This window comes from Capra hircus, chromosome 3 (assembly GCF_001704415.2).
Source record: "Capra hircus breed San Clemente chromosome 3, ASM170441v1, whole genome shotgun sequence".
NCBI classification, from domain to species: domain Eukaryota; kingdom Metazoa; phylum Chordata; class Mammalia; order Artiodactyla; family Bovidae; genus Capra; species Capra hircus.
The window spans coordinates 84,955,380-84,973,778 of NC_030810.1; the positions used below are offsets into that span (position 1 = coordinate 84,955,380).

Genomic DNA, 18,399 nt, shown 5'->3' on the forward strand with positions numbered 1-18,399 from the left:
ATTGTCTCCTGTTTTCCTTCTTTGCATCTCATCAAGCTTTCCTCCTAATTCTTATTGAATGTACCTGCTCTTCGCAAAGGCTCCTCTGTGTAACCCAGATTGGAAAATGGACAAGGGGCTTCGTGCTGGATACAACTCCAACTCTGAGGGCCTGAGTCCTTAATGGGGGCTTACCCTCTCCTTGCCCCCACTCCCTGTCCTCCTGGCCACCACAGCACCCCCACCCTCCCCACTGCCATCCAGAAAAGAGGCTCATTTCTTCCATGGACTTGGCATAGAGCAGTTCACACTGTGATCTGCTCATGCTGGGCAGAGCACATAAATAGTGGTTCTTATAAGTCTGAGGTTTTACTTAGTCATATTTCATGGCAGGCTTCTGTAAATATTCTGAGGAGAGAGGGCAAAAGCCAAAGGACTAGAAATAACTCTCAGAATCTGTTCTGAGTTCAGAAATTCTTAACCAGGCTCCTTTTATTTATACTTTTATACTTGTTCCGGTGGTTGTGCCATCAGACTGATTGGCCCCTTTACAAACACGATCTAAATTCTGATAACCATATGAATGCAGCAGCTATAAATTTTACAAAAATAACAGTGATGAGAGAGCAGAAAACCCAACTGCAACACACTGTTCCATACATGTTTAAAGTAAAAGTTAATTCTGTACGGGAAAATAGAATAACAACCTCTTCTGATGATGTATTCTATGGAAAAGTTGCTCTGATTTTGAAATCTACAACACCATCCTTCATTTCCTTTTGATATGTACCCAAAGCTACTTTGGCGGGCACTCAGAGCTCTAAAACACTCTCTGTGCATCACAATTCCACATCAGGATGAGGATAATAAGAGCTGATGACTATCAAATTTATTTGGCTGAATTCTGACCAAATAGGTGCATGGTTGAGATATGACAAAAGATCTCTCTTTTACTGTCTCTTTTTCTTCTGGAAATTTCCTTAGAATGGTAATTCAATTCTTCAAGTTTCCAAAAGTTTTTAATCCTCAACTTGCCCTTACCCTGCAGCCGATTTCTCGGGCTCCTATTGATCAAACTATAAAATGTTCTTACCCTTTCAAGAACCTTTCTAGATGGTGACTCACAGGCCCTGAAGGGGTTTATACCTTGCGTTCTTTCATCATGTCCCAACTGGCTTAATGTAATTCAGAGAAGTGCTGTTACTGAGGTGCTTGGAGCCTGAGCTGAACTCCATCTCCAGCACCAGCACAGTGCACATATTTGTGTAAGACAAATGATTTTCACTGAGACTTTAGACTCATATCATTCATTTGTTTAAACATAAATTTCAATCCTATTATATTTGTTTTCCAATACAAGTGGCTCTCAATGCATACATTATTACACAACCAGCTTTGTCTCTTGTCTGAAGTTCTATTTCTTAAGACTAAACAAATTGGTGCCCAGTAAGATCATTTGTCTCAAAAGGGATCATAGGGAAGTAATTACCAGGAGAGCCTTTGAAGGTTCTTCATCATCATGGCTAATATTCTATTTTTATGAAACATTAAAACTGAAAGGCAGTAGGACTGATCAAATTTTGGAGGAAGTTGCACAAAACCTATTTTCACCACTCAGATCTATAGCAATATTCTGAAAACACAAAAACATAACTAATACTTGGAAAGAGGCTTTGATTTCAAGTCTTTTCAGGAGCTCTAACAAGGACCCAAGCATATAAGAGTTTTCAGTTCACTCTAACAATTATTAATGTAAGATTGGTGGTGGTGGTTTAGTTACTAAGTCACATCTGAGTCTTGCAACCTCACAGACTGTAACCTGTCAGGCTCCTCTGTCCATGGAATTTCCCAGGCAAGAATACCGGAATGGGTTGCCATTTCCATCATTAAACTGACCCAAATAATTAAATGGAAGGAATAATAACTACTCTCGAATATAAAATTGTCTCAATAAGTTAAAAAAGATAACTGCTGCTGCTGCTGCTAAGTCGCTTCAGTCGTGTCCGACTCTGTGCGACCCCATAGACGGCAGCCTACCAGATTCCCCCGTCCCTGGGATTCTCCAGCCAAGAACACTGGAGTGGGTTGCCATTTCCTTCTCCAATGCATGAAAGTGAAAAGTGAATGTGAAGTCGCTCCGTCGTGTCTGACTCTCCGCGACCCCATGGACTGTAGCCCACCAGGCTCCTCCGTCCATGGGGTTTTCCAGGCAAGAGTACTGCAGTGGGGTATAAAAGACTTTAAGTAATGTTAAATAGAACCAAAGTCATTTTTTGGTTAGGAAATCAATGATTAAGCTTCAGTTTATGTAAAAGTCATGTGATAAAATAAAATTATATTCTAAAAGTTTACCTCTTATGATAAAACACTAAAATGTGCTGTGCTCAGTCGCTCAGTTGTGTCTGACTCTTTGTGACCCCATGGACTGTAGCCCACCAGGCTCCTCTGTCCATGGGGATTCTCTAGGCAAGAATACTAGAGTGGGTTGCCATGCCCTGCTCCAGGGGATCTTCACAATCCAGGGATTGAATCCAGGTCTGCCGCATTGCAGGCAGATTCTTTACCATCTGACCAGGGATGCCCAAGAATACTGGAGTGGGTAGCTTACCCCATTTCTCCAGGGGATCTTCCTGACCCAGGAAACAAACTAGGGTCTCCTGCACTGCAGTGGATTCTTTACCAGCTGGGTTATCAGGGAAGCCCAAATAGTGCAATACTACTTATAAAAGAGCTATTTCAGATGGCAATTTGGAGTGCAGGTTCTAGGTAAAAATCTTGCAGGTTTAAGCCATGATAACACCAAGGCTACTTTTAGGGATGGCTGCAGCACCAGCGGCAACCCGGCCTAGATAAAAGAGTGATTAAACAGATAAGCAAATGGGGATCTGCTTCAGTTAAATATTAGAGCATCTGAGGCTTGCACTCCCCCTGAAGGAAAAGACAAATTAAACCGAAGTCATCTGCTCCAGCAATATTTGCCTTCCAATGTTACTTTCTTTGTTTAAAACAAGAGAATGTAAAGCAAGCTATGTTGATCAACATCAACATAAGAAGGGGACAAGAGGAGTTTAGCCCTATATGGCAACAGGGGAAAAAATACAAATGCCCCCAAAGGTTGCAGCCTAGGGCCAGACCTCCATGGTAGCATACTGTGAGAAAGAAACGCCACTCTAGAATTACATCAGTTTTGCAGTGACTTGTTGAGAAAGCCTCACATAGTGAAGTTCATACTTATTCATTACTAAGGTTGGAAAGTTTTGGCAGCACACCTCAGAATCCATGTACATGCTGATCACTGAGGTTGCTATGGTGAATGTGAAGAAGTCAACTCAAGTTCAGCAAAAAAGAGATTAGAACTGCCTTCTCTTTATATCTATGCAACTCCTCAAATGTTAAGACATAAACTAATCACCCAACCGTCAAATTTGTTTCCAAGTTGTACAGTTTGTCTTAGGAAAAAAAAAAAAAAACTTAAAGGACCCTTTTAAACACTTGAAATGTACTTGAGTTAATAATCATCATAGTCAAATATTAATATGAATGAATTACTTTTAGAAATGAACTGCATTTCTGCCAACTATTATTTTGAGGATGAATGAAGACTAGACAAATTTAAGGGATATAGAACATGAAATATAAAAGGTTTCTGAACCCAGGGAAGACAACATCCAAAGAAGACATAATTTCCACAAACACACAAAAAAGAAGTGTCTAAGAGCTATTTCAAATGCTTAATGGTTAGTATCGTTACCACATCCAACACTAACAAGGATTGTAGTTTGGTTAAAATATTCCTATTTAGGAAGGAGTAACAACTTGATGGTCAAAACCTTGACTTTGGACTGAATATTAAAGGATAGATACAAAAGATGAGAAACACATTCCCTATGGTGAATGTGTATTTCCTTTCTACTAAAGGAAATAAAAAGGGGTGGAGGAACTCTCTGACAGTCCAGTGGTTAGGACACTACACATTCACTGCCAAGGGTCTGGGAACTAAGATCCCATAAGTCACATGATATGGTCAAGATAAAATAAAATAAAATGCTACAAACTTCCATTAAAAAAAAAAAGGCTGATTAGAGAATGGGTACTCATTGTGAAAAATTCTTAGAAAATAAAATTAAAATTAAAATAGTCAGAGACAGTAGTGCTCACCAAAAAGTCCACAGGTTCCACTACTTGCCCAGCTTCCCTTGTGATTAAGTGGAGGCCACATGACTGGCTTTAACCAATGGACTTCTAATGCTGAAACATGGAAGTGCTCACTTGCAATTCAAAGGTCTTAAAAGCAGCAAGCCCAGGAGTCACATGTTGAATTCACGGTCATAAGATGGAACTAGCTTGGATCCCTAAGCCATTATTTATAAGGCAAGGACCCACAACAAATACCACATGTGTGAAAAACAAACTTTTATGTGTTAAAACCATTGGGATTTGGGGTTTTTAGTTACCATGATATAGCCTAACCTTGGCAAAGACATAAATCTGACACACAAACTAATTAGAGAATAATTTTTTTTTAAGGTAAGAGAACAATTTAATGCAGACTGCTCTTAGATGGGTAGAGTAAGGTTACAAGATTGGCAAAGAGATTGGAGAGGAAGTATTAATAAAAGAGGGTAATCCTGGAACTGTATGGGGAAAATGTAGTATATTTCAGGGAGAGGAAACACTAAGAGCCAAGCAAAAATTCTAAAAATTGGGACCAAATGGAACAGGAAGTAGATTCCTCCAGAAATAGAGATATTTCTGTCATCAGGTGTCCCATAGTGTCCCTTGTCAAAGGCTTAGTGATCAATGCTCAGGGTGTGAATTTTAACTTGAATAAATACTATAAAGGAATGCAAAAGTCTACTCAGGTTTCCATCTTTCATCCTTAGAGTACCAGCCAGGGATTCAGATCAGGTTTTTATTCCACTTATCCCACAATCACTCAAGCTCTAGTCGCTCCAAGGGTAGAACCAGGAATTGTCCAATCCTCCACAGCCTCCTACTTCTGCTTCTAAGATTTTCAGAGATTTTCAGGGCCCAGAAATCTTGGTATACTACGGTTCTACTCATTGTTCTATCTATCTGTTGGTCTACCCACATACTTATCTATTCATCATGGTTTCCCAGAGGTCAGAACATCAATTCAGCACAGTTCTTATCAGTGAGAGTCTCACTGTCTAACTGAATTTTGAACATTATTCTGTGAGGAATAGAAGATACACTGAGAAAATGAGGGATACATCAGCCTTGATTTTAATAAAGATCATGTTGCAAAAGTGTATAGTGAAAGGAAAACTAACAGCAGGGAGGAGATTTTTGTAGTTAATCTATAGGAATACCATATATGCAGATTCTCGAGAGACTTAGGAGGAGAACTAAGAAGAATAGGCAAGTGAATGAAGATGAGAGCCTTGTTAAGCCAAGGCTGACCTCCAGCTCTGGGTGACTGTGTGAGTGGTGGATCTTTAAGACAAAAAATAGGAGGAAGTTAGCAGTGATGACTACTGGGGTTGGTTTTAGATATCTGAAACTGGAGGTCACTGAAGGATACCTGGGAAGGGATACATTAGAAGATGAAGATTTGGAATTCAAAGCTCAGGAGAGAGGCCTTAAGTGGAAATGGAGCCTTATCTACCTGGGTTGCAGATTATGGGTAATGCCAGAAAAATTAATCAGATATGCAAAGGATGACCTGAGGGGATGTGAAGGAGAATGATTAATAGTGACAGATGATAGAGAAGAATCAAGCTGAATAAGGCCAGCAATGTGATGACCAGTGGAAAGAACAATTGCAAGGTGGAAGACTCTTTAGCCTTCATTTAGGCCCTGGGTCATTTTGTACAACTTGTAACTCTTTTCCAACTGACCACTCCCTTAGCTATAAACATGCCCAGTGTTGAATGAAAGGCTCCACTTTTTGAAACTGTCTTCCAACCCAACTATATCCAACTTGTTTACAACAACTTAAGACTTTCCTGGTGGCTCAGACAGTAAAGTGTCTGTCTACAATGCGGGAGATCCGGGTTCGATCCTTGGGTCGGGAAGATCCCCTGGAGAAGGAAATGGCAACCCACTCCAGTGCTATTGCCTGGAAAATCCCATGGACCAAGGAGCCTGGTAGGCTACAGTCCATGGGGTCACAAAGAGTTGGACACGACTGAGCGACTTCACTTCATTTCACTTCAGCCATTCCTACTAGCCATGACTTTCTGAACCACAATGGATTCTTGAGTAACACCGAACCAAGTGGAATCTCTTTTTGCCTCCTGAAGAGAATATGGACTATTAACTAATGAAGCCATAAAGCTCTATAAAACTGGGGGTCATCTCAAATCACCTATGATTCATTTTACAGAGAGACTTGGAATCTTTAAGTTTGCCTTGAATCAGTACTATTCACTTGCTTTAAATTTGGTTGTTGGGATGATTTCTCCCAAAGTCAAGTTCTCTCCTCCGTACAAAAGCCCCATTCAAGTAAACCGTGTCTCCAGCCTCTGATATATCTCGTCCTGCCTCCTGCCCTTCTCCCATACACCCGTTTTGCTCCAGTCACATCACTCATGGAAAATTAATTGCAAGCAATTACTCCTGGCTGTCAAAACAAAGAACTGTGCAAAAACTTAAACCAATATTGGGACCTGGGATTCTCTGCAGACTAGGAAACAGCCCATAAAGTCTAGTTTGTCCGTGTCCTCAAAATACCACCTATTTTACCACACCACAGATCTGCCAAGCTCAAACTTAAAATCTACCCATGACTAATACACCACAACAGGAAGGGGTGAGGCTGAGGAGAGGATGTCAGGAGACTTCCAACTTTCAGAGGGTATCTGTTTGGCAGTGAGGGAGAAAAGGCTGCTGATGAACAGATCCCTTTATTTCTAAGGGCTACCCAGCAAATCCTAATCTGAAGGCAAAGAAAGGGAAGACTCCTCCATACCACTAATTAACTGACTGTGGGCATTCAATGCCATCAGTCTCTTAAAAATCTTGGACAGGAGAGGACAGAAAGAGGAGAGAAAAAGAATGAGGACAAGATGTGAAAAACAGAAGGAGAATGGAGGGCAATTTAAGGATGGAGACAAAGAATCAAGAGAACACAGGACTTAGGTTCAAAACTCGAAGAAGTGATATTTCCTGGTGGTCCAGTGGTTAAGAATCCACCATTCAATGCAGGGGTATGCATTCCTTTCCAAAAAATAACTTCTTATCATAGCACCTTGGATGAAAATACTGAGTTTTCATTGTGTCCAGGCACTTTGCTATGCATCAACATTATTTCATATGATCCTCACAATAATCCTCTAATTTCATTTTTTACGGACGAATAAATGAGATGTTTACATACTTTCCCCAAGTTCATGCAGCTAGTTAAGAGCTCAGTTAGATTTTTAATCATCTCTGCTTGACTCACAACCACTCTCCTACACTATTCCCTATAGACTGCAAGAACCTTGCCAACTATGGGATCACTTTCTACTCCTCACAGACTGAAACTCGAAAGACAGGGCTATGGGACTGACAAAAATCCACTCACCTACTATGAGCAAATATCATGTTAATTGTCCTCAAAGGAGATAAAGGACAGAACACATAAAGATGAAACCACAGAAATATTAAGTGATAAACTGCATCAGGTAGGCAATTAAATAGTAATAACGTGTGCTGGTGTGCTGTGTGCACTGCACTCAGCTGTATCTGACTCTCTGTGACCCCATGGACTGTAGCCTACCAGCTGCCTCTGTCCATGGAATTTTCCAGGCGAGCATACTAGAGTGGATCACCGTTTCCTCTCCAGGGGATCTTTCTGACTCAGAGATTGAACCCCTGTCTCCCATGCATCTCCTGCATGGCAGGCAGATTTTTTAAAGGACAGGACAGATAAAGATGGACCCACACACAAATATAAGTGATAAATTGCATCAGGTAGGCAATTAAAGGGCTTCCCTGGTAGCTCAGCTGGTAAACAATCTGCCTGCCATGCAGGATACCCTGGTTCAATTTCTGGGTCAGGAAGATCCCCTGGAGAAAGGATAGGCTAGCCACTCCAGTGTTCTAGGACTTCCCTGGGGGCTCAGATGGTAAAGAATATGCCTGCAATGTGGGAGTCCTAGGTCCAGTCCCTGGGTTGGGAAAATCCCCTGGAGGAGGGCATGGCAACACACCCAGCATTCTTGCCTGGAGAATCCCCATGGACAGAGGAGCCTGGGGGGCTACAGACCATGGTGTCTCAAAAAGTCAGACACAACTGAGCTACTAAGTACAGCACAGGCAATTAAATAATAATAAATGTATGTACTATTTCTATTTTATACCTTTGTAAACTGTTTCTGACCTCCAGAAACATTAGCAGGTGTTAATCTTGTCTCCTTTACCTACAGACCTTGAGTCAATTAACTGCATAAGCACAGTGACCCCCATCAGCAACTGGGCTCTTCTGAGGATGGAATCAGTCCAAGCAGGCAGGGCGGGCACAGTGCAGGTGCTCAACTAATGCCAGGCTCTTTCTCCAAGCACTGCCCAAGGAGCCGAATGAAAGGAATGCACCGTGATCTCCATCTTCTATAGGATTCACAAGTTTTGTATGATTGCCTATTTTCTGAACTTGGCTCTAAAATGAGCTATTATTCTCTGTTTCACTCTTCTTCACATTATCCAAAATAATTCAATGTCCACCTTTCCCTTTGGGAAAATCAAAGGTTGACACAGCTACCTTTTGAACTCAGGCTGTTAAAGATCCCTTTCTTCTGTTCAAAAAGTTTTACTGATTTTGAAAGGTCTTATTGATAAAACAGAGAGAAACTCAGGGGAAAAGGACAAAGAGAAAGAAGAAGAAAGAGAAAGAATAAAGAGGCCAGAAAAGAAAGAGAAGGAAAAGAGCCCAAGAGGGGCAGAGAGAGGCAAAAGGCTACTGAATGCATAATTGCTAACAGCCTTAGAAACTGTCTCAGGTTACAATCATGGAGCATTATTTTTAAAAACCAAGGGGAAAACATTTACACAAAATCCAAAGGATATACATTCTTTGTTAAAGGCTAGAAAATGACAATGTATTCAATTCATTAATTCATGAATTAGTCTGTGCGATGTTTACTCCTGGCAGCGTTAGCCTTTTGGAGATGAATATTTAAGAGAAAAGAGGAGAAATTCAAAAACCAAAGACAGAAAAAGAACCATTTTTTCCTGTTTTGTTTTCCGACTCTATTTGTGTGCTGCAGCTATATTTGTATAGTGTTGATGAGATTTAGGGGAAGGGGGTGAATGAAACGGGTGATAGGGAACCTCCCAAGTCCCTCTTGAAGCCCTCCGTCTCTCAGCTAGGTATAAAAGTCACAAGAATTTCAAACCATTTTCTAATTGTGCTCATAAACAATAGTTTCAAAAGCCGATATGTTATAATAAACACATATTTAGAGTAAATTAGGCCTTAATTATGTTGAGCAAGTTTTATGTTCTCATTAAAAGCCGAATCACAGCAATAAACATGACTTACCAGTGGAATTAACTCTGCTGCAATTGTCTACTCTTCCCAAACATTCTTTGTGTGCTCTGGCACCACACTTAACACATAAATAACCTTGAAAAAATGTCCCCCTGCAAGGGAAAATCAGAGAGTGATAGGTTAAAAGGTGCAAAATTCTGTAAGCAGAACAAGAGAACACAGCACTAGGCAGAGTCCCCTTCAAGCCAATGGAGAGAACGTTCCTGGGTTCTGAAGGAACGGTCCAGGCACAAGGCCAAGGAAAGATCCGATGGATCCAAACTGGTAAGGCAATATACCCATTAGAAAACATTCTGACTGGGACCTTAGGGCAGCCGAAACATTTGGTAGTTACACCAGTTCCTTTAAACTGAAAGCCAAGACCATGCCAACTGACCTCAGGAGCATCTGGCAGACTCGGCAGGATGTAACCCGGTTGAAGGTATGCATCTTGAACTCATGGAAGTTGGAGTCTGCATAGTCTGGCCTTATGTTGGATCTAGACAAAAGGAAAAAGGTAACATCCTCAAGAAAGCTTCACGACACAGCATCAGTCTAAGTTCATCAATTTTACGCTAGGTAGAGACGTGATTCAGGCGAATAGGCTTTTAAATACACCATGTTTTCTAAGCCAAATGCTTTGCATTAAAATATGCGCCAAAATTTGACCGTGTGAGAACCAGCAACATATAAAGACTGAAGCAACCGAATCCGGCTCAGAATTGCATGTTCCCAGGGAACTCTACGGACTGGCCACACAGGTCAACCTGCCAGGAAAAACACAGAGCCGGAGGGATATTCACGCTGTGCGATGACTTCTTTTTTCTCTAGCCACATCACCAAAATAGAAACTAGGTGCAGGGGGGCGAGAGGGAGGAGAAAGGGGTGCTGCATTCCCACAGGGTTCCTGTCGAAATAGGTATGTGGATTATGTAATGATCTATAAAAGTGAATACAAATTTCCCAAAAGAGTTCAAACAAAGCATCAGTCTGATCATTAAAAATGTCTTCCTTAAAAACAACCCAGTTTTCTGGCAATCTAAATAAAAGGTAAACAAAATTACTTTATCATTTATATTTTCTTTATATTATACGCACCTGCAAAAAAAAATACTAAGCATACTGCAAAATGGCATTCACTGTGCATTTACTCTGCGCCGATACTGTGATAACACAATGTGCTCACTACACCTCACTTCACCTTCACAAAAATCCTCACTGTGAGGCACTAATCAATTCACTAGTTTACAAACAGGGAAACAGAGGCTTGCGTGCGTGTATCCTAAGTCGTTTCAGTCGTGTTTGACTCTGCGACTCCATGGATGGCAGCCTGCCAAGCTCCTCTGTCCATAGGATTCTCCAGGCAAGAATACCGGAGTGAGTTGCCGTGCCCTCCTCCAGGGAATCTTTCCAACCCAAGGACTGAACTCATGTCTTTTATGTCTCCTGCACTGGCACGCAGGTTCTTTACCACTAGCACCCCAGGGAAGCCCCAACAAAAGCTTACATTAAAGGAAAAGGCAGAGCTGGGAACTCCAACCCAGGCCTGTGCTCTTGGCCACCAAAGTTGTGGTGCAAGGAGGAAGTCAACAGTATTCACCTTCATATCATTAGATTTCTGTGTTAATAAATATATGCAAACTGTTAAGTTTAGTCATTTCCAGAGGACGTTTTATATTATTCTTAATTTGTCCATGTTACCAAAGGAAGCAGAAAAATTATGAAAGGATAAATTAAAAATGAATACAGATGAGAGGGACACCTAGAAAGCTAAGATGAGGCTCTCTGAGATGTTACAAGTGATCTGCGAGACTGTAGGAAAAGTGTGAGATGAGCCAGGATTTCCCCTTTTATAGAACACAGCGACTCTCAAGCACACACAGCCTTGGCATAATGAAGCATAACGCAGGCGGGCAACCAGGCATCAATCTCTGAGGTACCAGGAGAAGCCTTACGGAAAAACATTCACAAAGGCAATTGGAGTGGCAGGCAGTGATGCAGAAGTGTCAGCAAGGTCAGCCTTGCAATCCATCTGCTGAATATAACCGTGCTAAAAATGAAATCAAATATTAGTGCCATCTGGGATTTCTCTGCTCTGTGCTCCTGGCGACCTCACTTTTTAGGAAAATGTTCCACTGGTGCTGAAAAGGACGGCCATTTCCATGGAGGCATTTTTGTGTTGCTGATTAAAAATTACAGAGTGTTTCTTCAGGAAGGGAAGAGTTGAAGAAAAGATAATGATCTAGAAACAAAATTCTTTTCACATTGTGAAAAAACATTTGATTCTTGAGTCCATACAGCCAGGCATTGATATGAGCATGGAAACCCATTTCCTCAGCCATTGTTCATCTCTCTCTGAGCATCAGGGTGGTACAGTGATAGATCTGTCCAACGGAGAGAAACTTCGTCCTGGCAAGCTTGAAGAATTCATCAGCCTGGAGTTTCAGAATAAAAGTAGGTCTCCTTCAGGCAGCAACTCAAGTAAATAGATACAAAATAGGTAAGAATTTAATTGATTTTAGAAGTCTACCCAGAACATCTTTCTCTTAGGATCAGCCCAAGACACATGTGTGTGTTGTGTGTGTGTGTGTGTTTACCATTTGTATTTAACATTTTCACCAACTAACTAGGAATAAGCTGACTTTTCAGAAGACAAAAGCTGAGAGCAAGATTACACTGAAAGGTTAAAAAGAAAAATCTTACATAAAGAAAAAAATAGAAAATATTGTGGACAGTAGTTGCCATAAGTTAAGTGAGACTTGAAGATGTAGGGTAGAACAGTAGAAAGGAATGATTGGAAATTTGGGGCTCGTTTTTAACTTAACTGCATATTATTTTAAAATGTTTAAATCAAGCACTAAAGAATAAAAGTTAACTCTATGACCCTGCTACTGAGGCACTATAGAATATAAAAGCATGGTTGAGAGCAGGAATCTGAAATCAGACCACCTGGGCTTACATCCTAACATGCAAATCACTAATGGGGTGACCTTGGGCAAGTTAATAAGTACAAAACAGGAATACTAATAAAATCAAACTCAGAAAGGAAGATAACTTACGTAAAGTGCTTAGGACATTGCCTAGCCCAGAGTTGGTGTTCAGTAAGTCTTGGCTCTAATTTATAAATTGCTGATTCTAATTCCACATAATGATGATGTAATCAGGATAATGCTTTTATGAGTGGTGAAGAGTCCCTTGGTAGCCTTGGGACTGAATCTCTAGAGGGTCCCCATTCTCCTAGGAATTTCACTGCAGGAAGGTTGCTATATGTTCAGTGTACTTGGGACCAGGAATCCATATGTAATGATTTAAGTACATTAAGAAATAGGGTTACTCAGTAAAGGATATGTATGCAAAAAGTCCAGGGAATTAGATGAAGTCATATCAAACACCAACTAAAGATAAGAGAGATGTCAATACACATGGGGATGCAGAAACCAAAGACAGTAACTTGGCTGAATGGGAAAGCTGGAAAGGAGGCTGAAGCAGAAGAGGATAAAGAAACATCAGGTTTATAGATTTGATAATACAAGGACAGAAATGCTCAAAAGTAGAATTTATTACACACCTCAATGTACCAGGCACATTAATTGACTCTTCCTGTATTTTTTTCACATTTACTTCTCACAATAAACCTATAAATAGAGTGATTCATTCACTTCAGACTTAAAAGCACCTACATGTAGACAGGCCGTGAAGCAGGAACAGAAAGAAGAGTCCTTGAGCCGGACACCAGTGGGTGAAAAGGGAGGATGTGGGAGTGAGCAAGAGTGGCTGGCAGGGCCAAGGAAAGAGCTGATGCCTTCAACAGGGACTGACGTCACATTGTCACCAGTCGCTTCAGCCGTGTCTGACTCTTTGTGACCTTATGAACTGCAGCCCGCCAGGCTTCTCTGTCCATGGGGATTCTTCAGGCAAGAATACTGGAGTGGGCTGCCATTTCCTTCTCCAGACATCATATTTAGTTGACCCCTCAAAGTCTCTATGACTACTATGTAGAGAACTCCTTGCAGCGCAGCAGAAGTGGACAGAGCAAGCCCAAGTATGGGGTTGCACTGACTGCAGATGAGAACTGACCTGTTACAGGTCAGCCCTCTCGCCTGGTCATACAGCTATAGAAAAAGGATTCCATTTAAGTAACCTGCTTTGATATACTACAGTTTACTTATGAGAACTTCGGTGGAATCTCATAGAGCCCATTTCTTTTGCTTAGGGCCCATTATTAAACACAAGTAGGCTTCCCTTGTTTAATCAGTCAATCAAATATTTATAGAGCAAGGCATACTGATGCTCTTGGGGCTCCTATAACCTTTCATGATCTCTGATGTCATCTCGTCCTCTGGCTCCATGTGGGAGCCAAGCTGAGGACCATACACCTCACCTAGCCTGAGCAATCCCCTCCATCCTGCAGATCTGCATTTCAACCACTCCTCAGGCATCTCAAACGCAGCACACACAAAACTCAACCCCACACCTTTCCTACCATACCTGATTCTTGTTTTAAAAAAATACAAGCCTTGTTTGGAGGGCTGATCTTTAATAGATAACAGCAATGGAGCTGCTACGTAGGAAATCCTGATATAACACATCTGATTCTAATCAAATTCTGATTTTAATATATTACCATTCACTCCTTCTAGGAGAGAAACTCAAAGAGGCATGATGAATTTTTCCCTTTCCCTGACATTCTCTATGTTTTCATTTTTTGTTAACCTCTCCTCTGCTCCAATTCCTTCTTCCCTGACACCATGACCAACTTCTACTGATTCAACTGTTAAAATACCTCCTCTAAAATGCCGGTTCCATTCTCTCTTGTCACTTCCTAATTCAAATCCTCAGTATCTCCCAACTAAATTGTGACAATGACCTTCTTAATTATTCCATCTCCTACTTTCTCTATTTAAGGCCATCTTTCCTACTATTTCCAGAATACTTTTAAGAATGAAAATATGATACATCACTCCCTCCTTTGAATATGTCTGCTGATTCCTAATGCCTATGGGGATAAAGATAAATCTTCTAGCAATGGCATGAAGAGTTTTTAAGCTCTAGCTTTAGCTACCGCTCACCTGCCCCTTCTTTCCCAAACGCTCACAAGCCATACACTATAAACATGCAGATCTTATCCCATTTCTCAGTCATATTCTTCATGTCTATAATCCTGGATTTATAATCCATTCACTCTAAATGCTTCCCCTAACTTATAACTGCTAATTTACCTGGTTACTCACTTAGGACCAGATTTTGAAAAGTGAGACTCCTTTGAATATTTTCTTTGGGTCCACATGATTAAGATAGTGATTATCAGTATCACATGGATTCTCAAAGTACTTTTTTGGTCTTCTAGTACAATACTAGAAGGACTATTAGATAAACCACTAATTATCTGCTTCCAACAATCAGAAACCTGTTCAATGCTATTTATGTCTATATTACCAAGACTTAGCTCAATGTTTCCTATCTATATATATTAAGCTTATAGCATAATTTGGAGAAGGAAATGGCAACCCACTCCAGTGTTCTTGCCTGGAGAATCCCAGGGGCGGGGGAGCCTGGTGGGCTGCCGTCTATGGAGTCACACAGAGTCGGACACGACTGAAGCGACTCAGCAGCAGCAGCAGCAGCAGCAGCAGCAGCAGCACTGAATAAATTAACAAATATTTTTACCTCTATAATAAGTATTCTGCTACTTAAAGGTAAAAGAACTTAAAAAAGAAAACAGGTAGTTGTCATACCTTCAGAAAGATGTCCACTGAGTTAAAGAAGCAAAAACTCATATCCATGAAATAACGAAACTTATAATTAAGGATCAAAGAAACAAAAAGGGGAAATCAGTTAGTGGCTAAACAATAAGAGAAAGTCAGTGGTGTTTCATGGATAAAGGAAAGGGAGAAAATGGCATAATCTGGGGGGAGAAAACAAGGTTGAAAACTCAAAAACGAATATCAAGTGTTCATAGAACAATGGGCAGATACACCATTTGTGACATTGCAATAGTTAATATTATGTCTCAAGCTGACTGGTCCATGGGTTGCCCACATTTTTGGTCAAACATCATCCTGGGTGAAGATATTTTTGGACAAAATTAACACTTAAGTCTGAGACTGTGTAAAGCAATTGCCCTCCCTAGTGAAAGTGGGCCTCATCCAATCAGTTAAAGGCCCAAATAAAATAGAAACGCTGACCCTCCCGCAACTGAGAATTATTTCTGCCTGACTACCTTTGAACTGGGACATAGACACTTTTGCCTTCAGACTCAAACTTGAACAATGGCTTTGTCTGGGTCTCAAGTCTTCAGGTCATAGGAAAGACCCATGCCATCAGCTCTGCTGGGGGCTTTTGAAGTCATACTGGGCAATACATCTTTGGCTCTCCTGAGTCTCCAGCTTGCTGACTCACCCTAGAAATCTTGGGGCTTGCCAGCCTCCCCACATGCATGAGCCAATTCCTTAAGACATATAATACATGCACACACACATACATACAATACATACACACACACATACGCCATTTGTTTTATTTCTATGAAGAAATCTAATACAGAGACACTAGAAAGTAACATTAGATAGGACAGCTGCTCTTGTTGTTCAGTCGTTAAATTGTGTCCAACTCTGTGTGACTCCATGGATTGCAGCACATCAGGCTCCTCTGTCCTCACTATCTCCCAGAGTTTGCTCACATTTATGCCCATTGAGTCAGTGATGCTATCCAAGCATCTCATCCTCTGCCGCCCCCTTCTCCTTTTGCCTTCAATCTTTCCAAGCATCAGGGTCTTTGCCAATGAGTTCGCTCTTTGCATTAGGTGGCCAAAGTATTGGAACTTCAGCTTCAGCATCAGTCCTTCCAGTAAATATTCAGGGTTAATTTCCTCTAGAATTGATGGGTTTCTAAGTCCAAGAGACACGGACTTGCAGTCCAAGAGATTCTCAAGAGCCTTCTCCAGCACCAGAATTCAAAAGCATTGGTTCTTCAGTGCTCAGTCTTTTTTAGGTCCAACTCTCACATCTGTACATGACTACTGGAAAAACCATAGCTTTGTCCCCAGCTGATGTCTCTGCTTTTTAATACACTATCTAGGACTGCCATGGCTTTCCTTCCAAGGAACAAGCGTCTTTTAATTTCATGGCTGAAGTCACCATCTGCAGTGATTTTGGAGCCAAAAAAAAATAAAGTCTGTCATTGTTTCCACTATCTCCCCATCTATTTCCCATGAAGTGATGGGAATGGATGTCATGGTTTTAGTTTTTAAAATGGTGAGTTTCAAACCAGCTTTTTCACTCTCTTCTTTCACCCTTGTCAGAAGGCTCTTTAGTTCCTTTTCATTTTCTGACATTAAAGTGGTATCATCTGCATAACTGAGGTGGTAGACAGGATTACTGGGGCCAATCACCAAAGGAGGGGATAGAAACAATACTAAAGTTCAAGTTGGTCAGCCTCCACAATATTTTCCTTGACACCCCTAAGCCGACTTAATATGAACCACCGAGGCTTTCACTAATTTTGTGCAACCCCTAAAATAAATCACCACATAGCATAAAAATTGCTTGTCTGCAGGTCCATCTTTCTGCTGGCCTATGTGATGCTTGAAAGCAGGGGGCTTGACTTCTCCTTTTTAACTTGTCTCACCTTTACAGTTACCAAACATTCGACTAGGAGAATGAACTGCCAGGCGTTTATGGTTGATGGAAATCAGAAAAATATACTTTTCCTACAGCATTTACTTTACTTTTCAGAAGGCTGCCTTTGCTGCATTGTCAGATGGAAATTTGGACAGAGTACAGTGGATATAAAGAATTTTTACTATGCCAAAAAATTTTATCTCCCATATAAAATAAAGCTGAAGAAAAACATAATGCTTAACTGAATTTCACTTAAATGCTATAATTTACGTTTATTCACCTACAACCTCTCCTTTGTGAGAAAACAACATTTAATCTTTTTATAACAACTGCAATTCAATTCACAGATACAAATATATTTCAGTAGAAAAGTATGACAGTGGAATTAGTAATATCAGTTCAGTTCAGTCACTCAGTAATATCCGATACTTCGTGACTCCATGGACTACATCACGCCAGGCTTCCTGTCCATCACCAACTCCCAGAGCTTGCTCAAACTCATGTCCATTGAGTCAGTGATGCCATCCAACCATTTCATCCTCTGTCGTCCCCTTCTCCTCCCGCCTTCAATTTTTCCCAGCATCAGGGTCTTTTCCAATGAGTCAGTTCTTCCCATCGAGGGCCAAAGTACTGCGGCTTCAACTTCAGTACTTCCAAAGAATATTCAGGGCTGATTTCCTTTGGATTGATTGGTTGGATCTCCTTGCAGTCCAAGGGACTCTCAAGAGTCTTCTCCAACACCACAGTTCAAAAGCATCAATTCTTCAGCACTCAGCTTTCTTTATGATCCAACTTCCACATCCATACATGACTACTGGAAAAACCACATCTTTGACTAGACAGACCTTTGTTGGCAAAGGAATGTCTCTGATTTTTGATAGGCTGTCTACGTTGGTCATAACTTTCCTTCCAAGGAGGAAGCGTCTTTTAATCTCATGGCTGCAGTCACGATCTGCCGTGATTTTGGAGCCCCCCAAAATAACTGTCACTGTTTCCATTGTTTCCCCATCTATTTGCCATGAAGTGATGGGACCAGATGCCATGATCTTAATTTTTTGAATGATGAGTGTTAAGCAGCTTTTTCACCCTCCTCTTTCACTTTCATCAAGAGGCTCTTTAGTTCTTCTTCACTTTCTGCCATTAGGGTGGTGTCATCTGCATATCTGAGGTTACTGATATTTCTCCCAGCAATCTTGATTCCAGCTTGTGCTTCATCCAGCCAGGCATTTTGTATGATGTACTCTGCATATAAGTTAAATAAGCAGGGTGACAATATACAGCCTTGGTGTACTCCTTTCCCAATTAGAAACCAGTCTGTTGTTTCAT

At 41.0% G+C, this 18,399-nt stretch overlaps 1 protein-coding gene across 1 annotated transcript in view; it reads right to left on the minus strand.

Annotated features, from left to right (window-relative positions):
• Nucleotides 1–18,399, minus strand: part of VAV3 (vav guanine nucleotide exchange factor 3) — a 429,462-nt gene that overhangs the window by 150,991 nt on the left and 260,072 nt on the right. The window contains exons 16-17 of the mRNA XM_005678013.3: nt 9,852–9,953; nt 9,467–9,567 (exon numbers count right to left, since the gene is read on the minus strand). Of these exons, the coding sequence (XP_005678070.1) occupies nt 9,467–9,567; nt 9,852–9,953 (203 nt within the window). The remainder of the gene's footprint in view (nt 1–9,466; nt 9,568–9,851; nt 9,954–18,399) is intronic.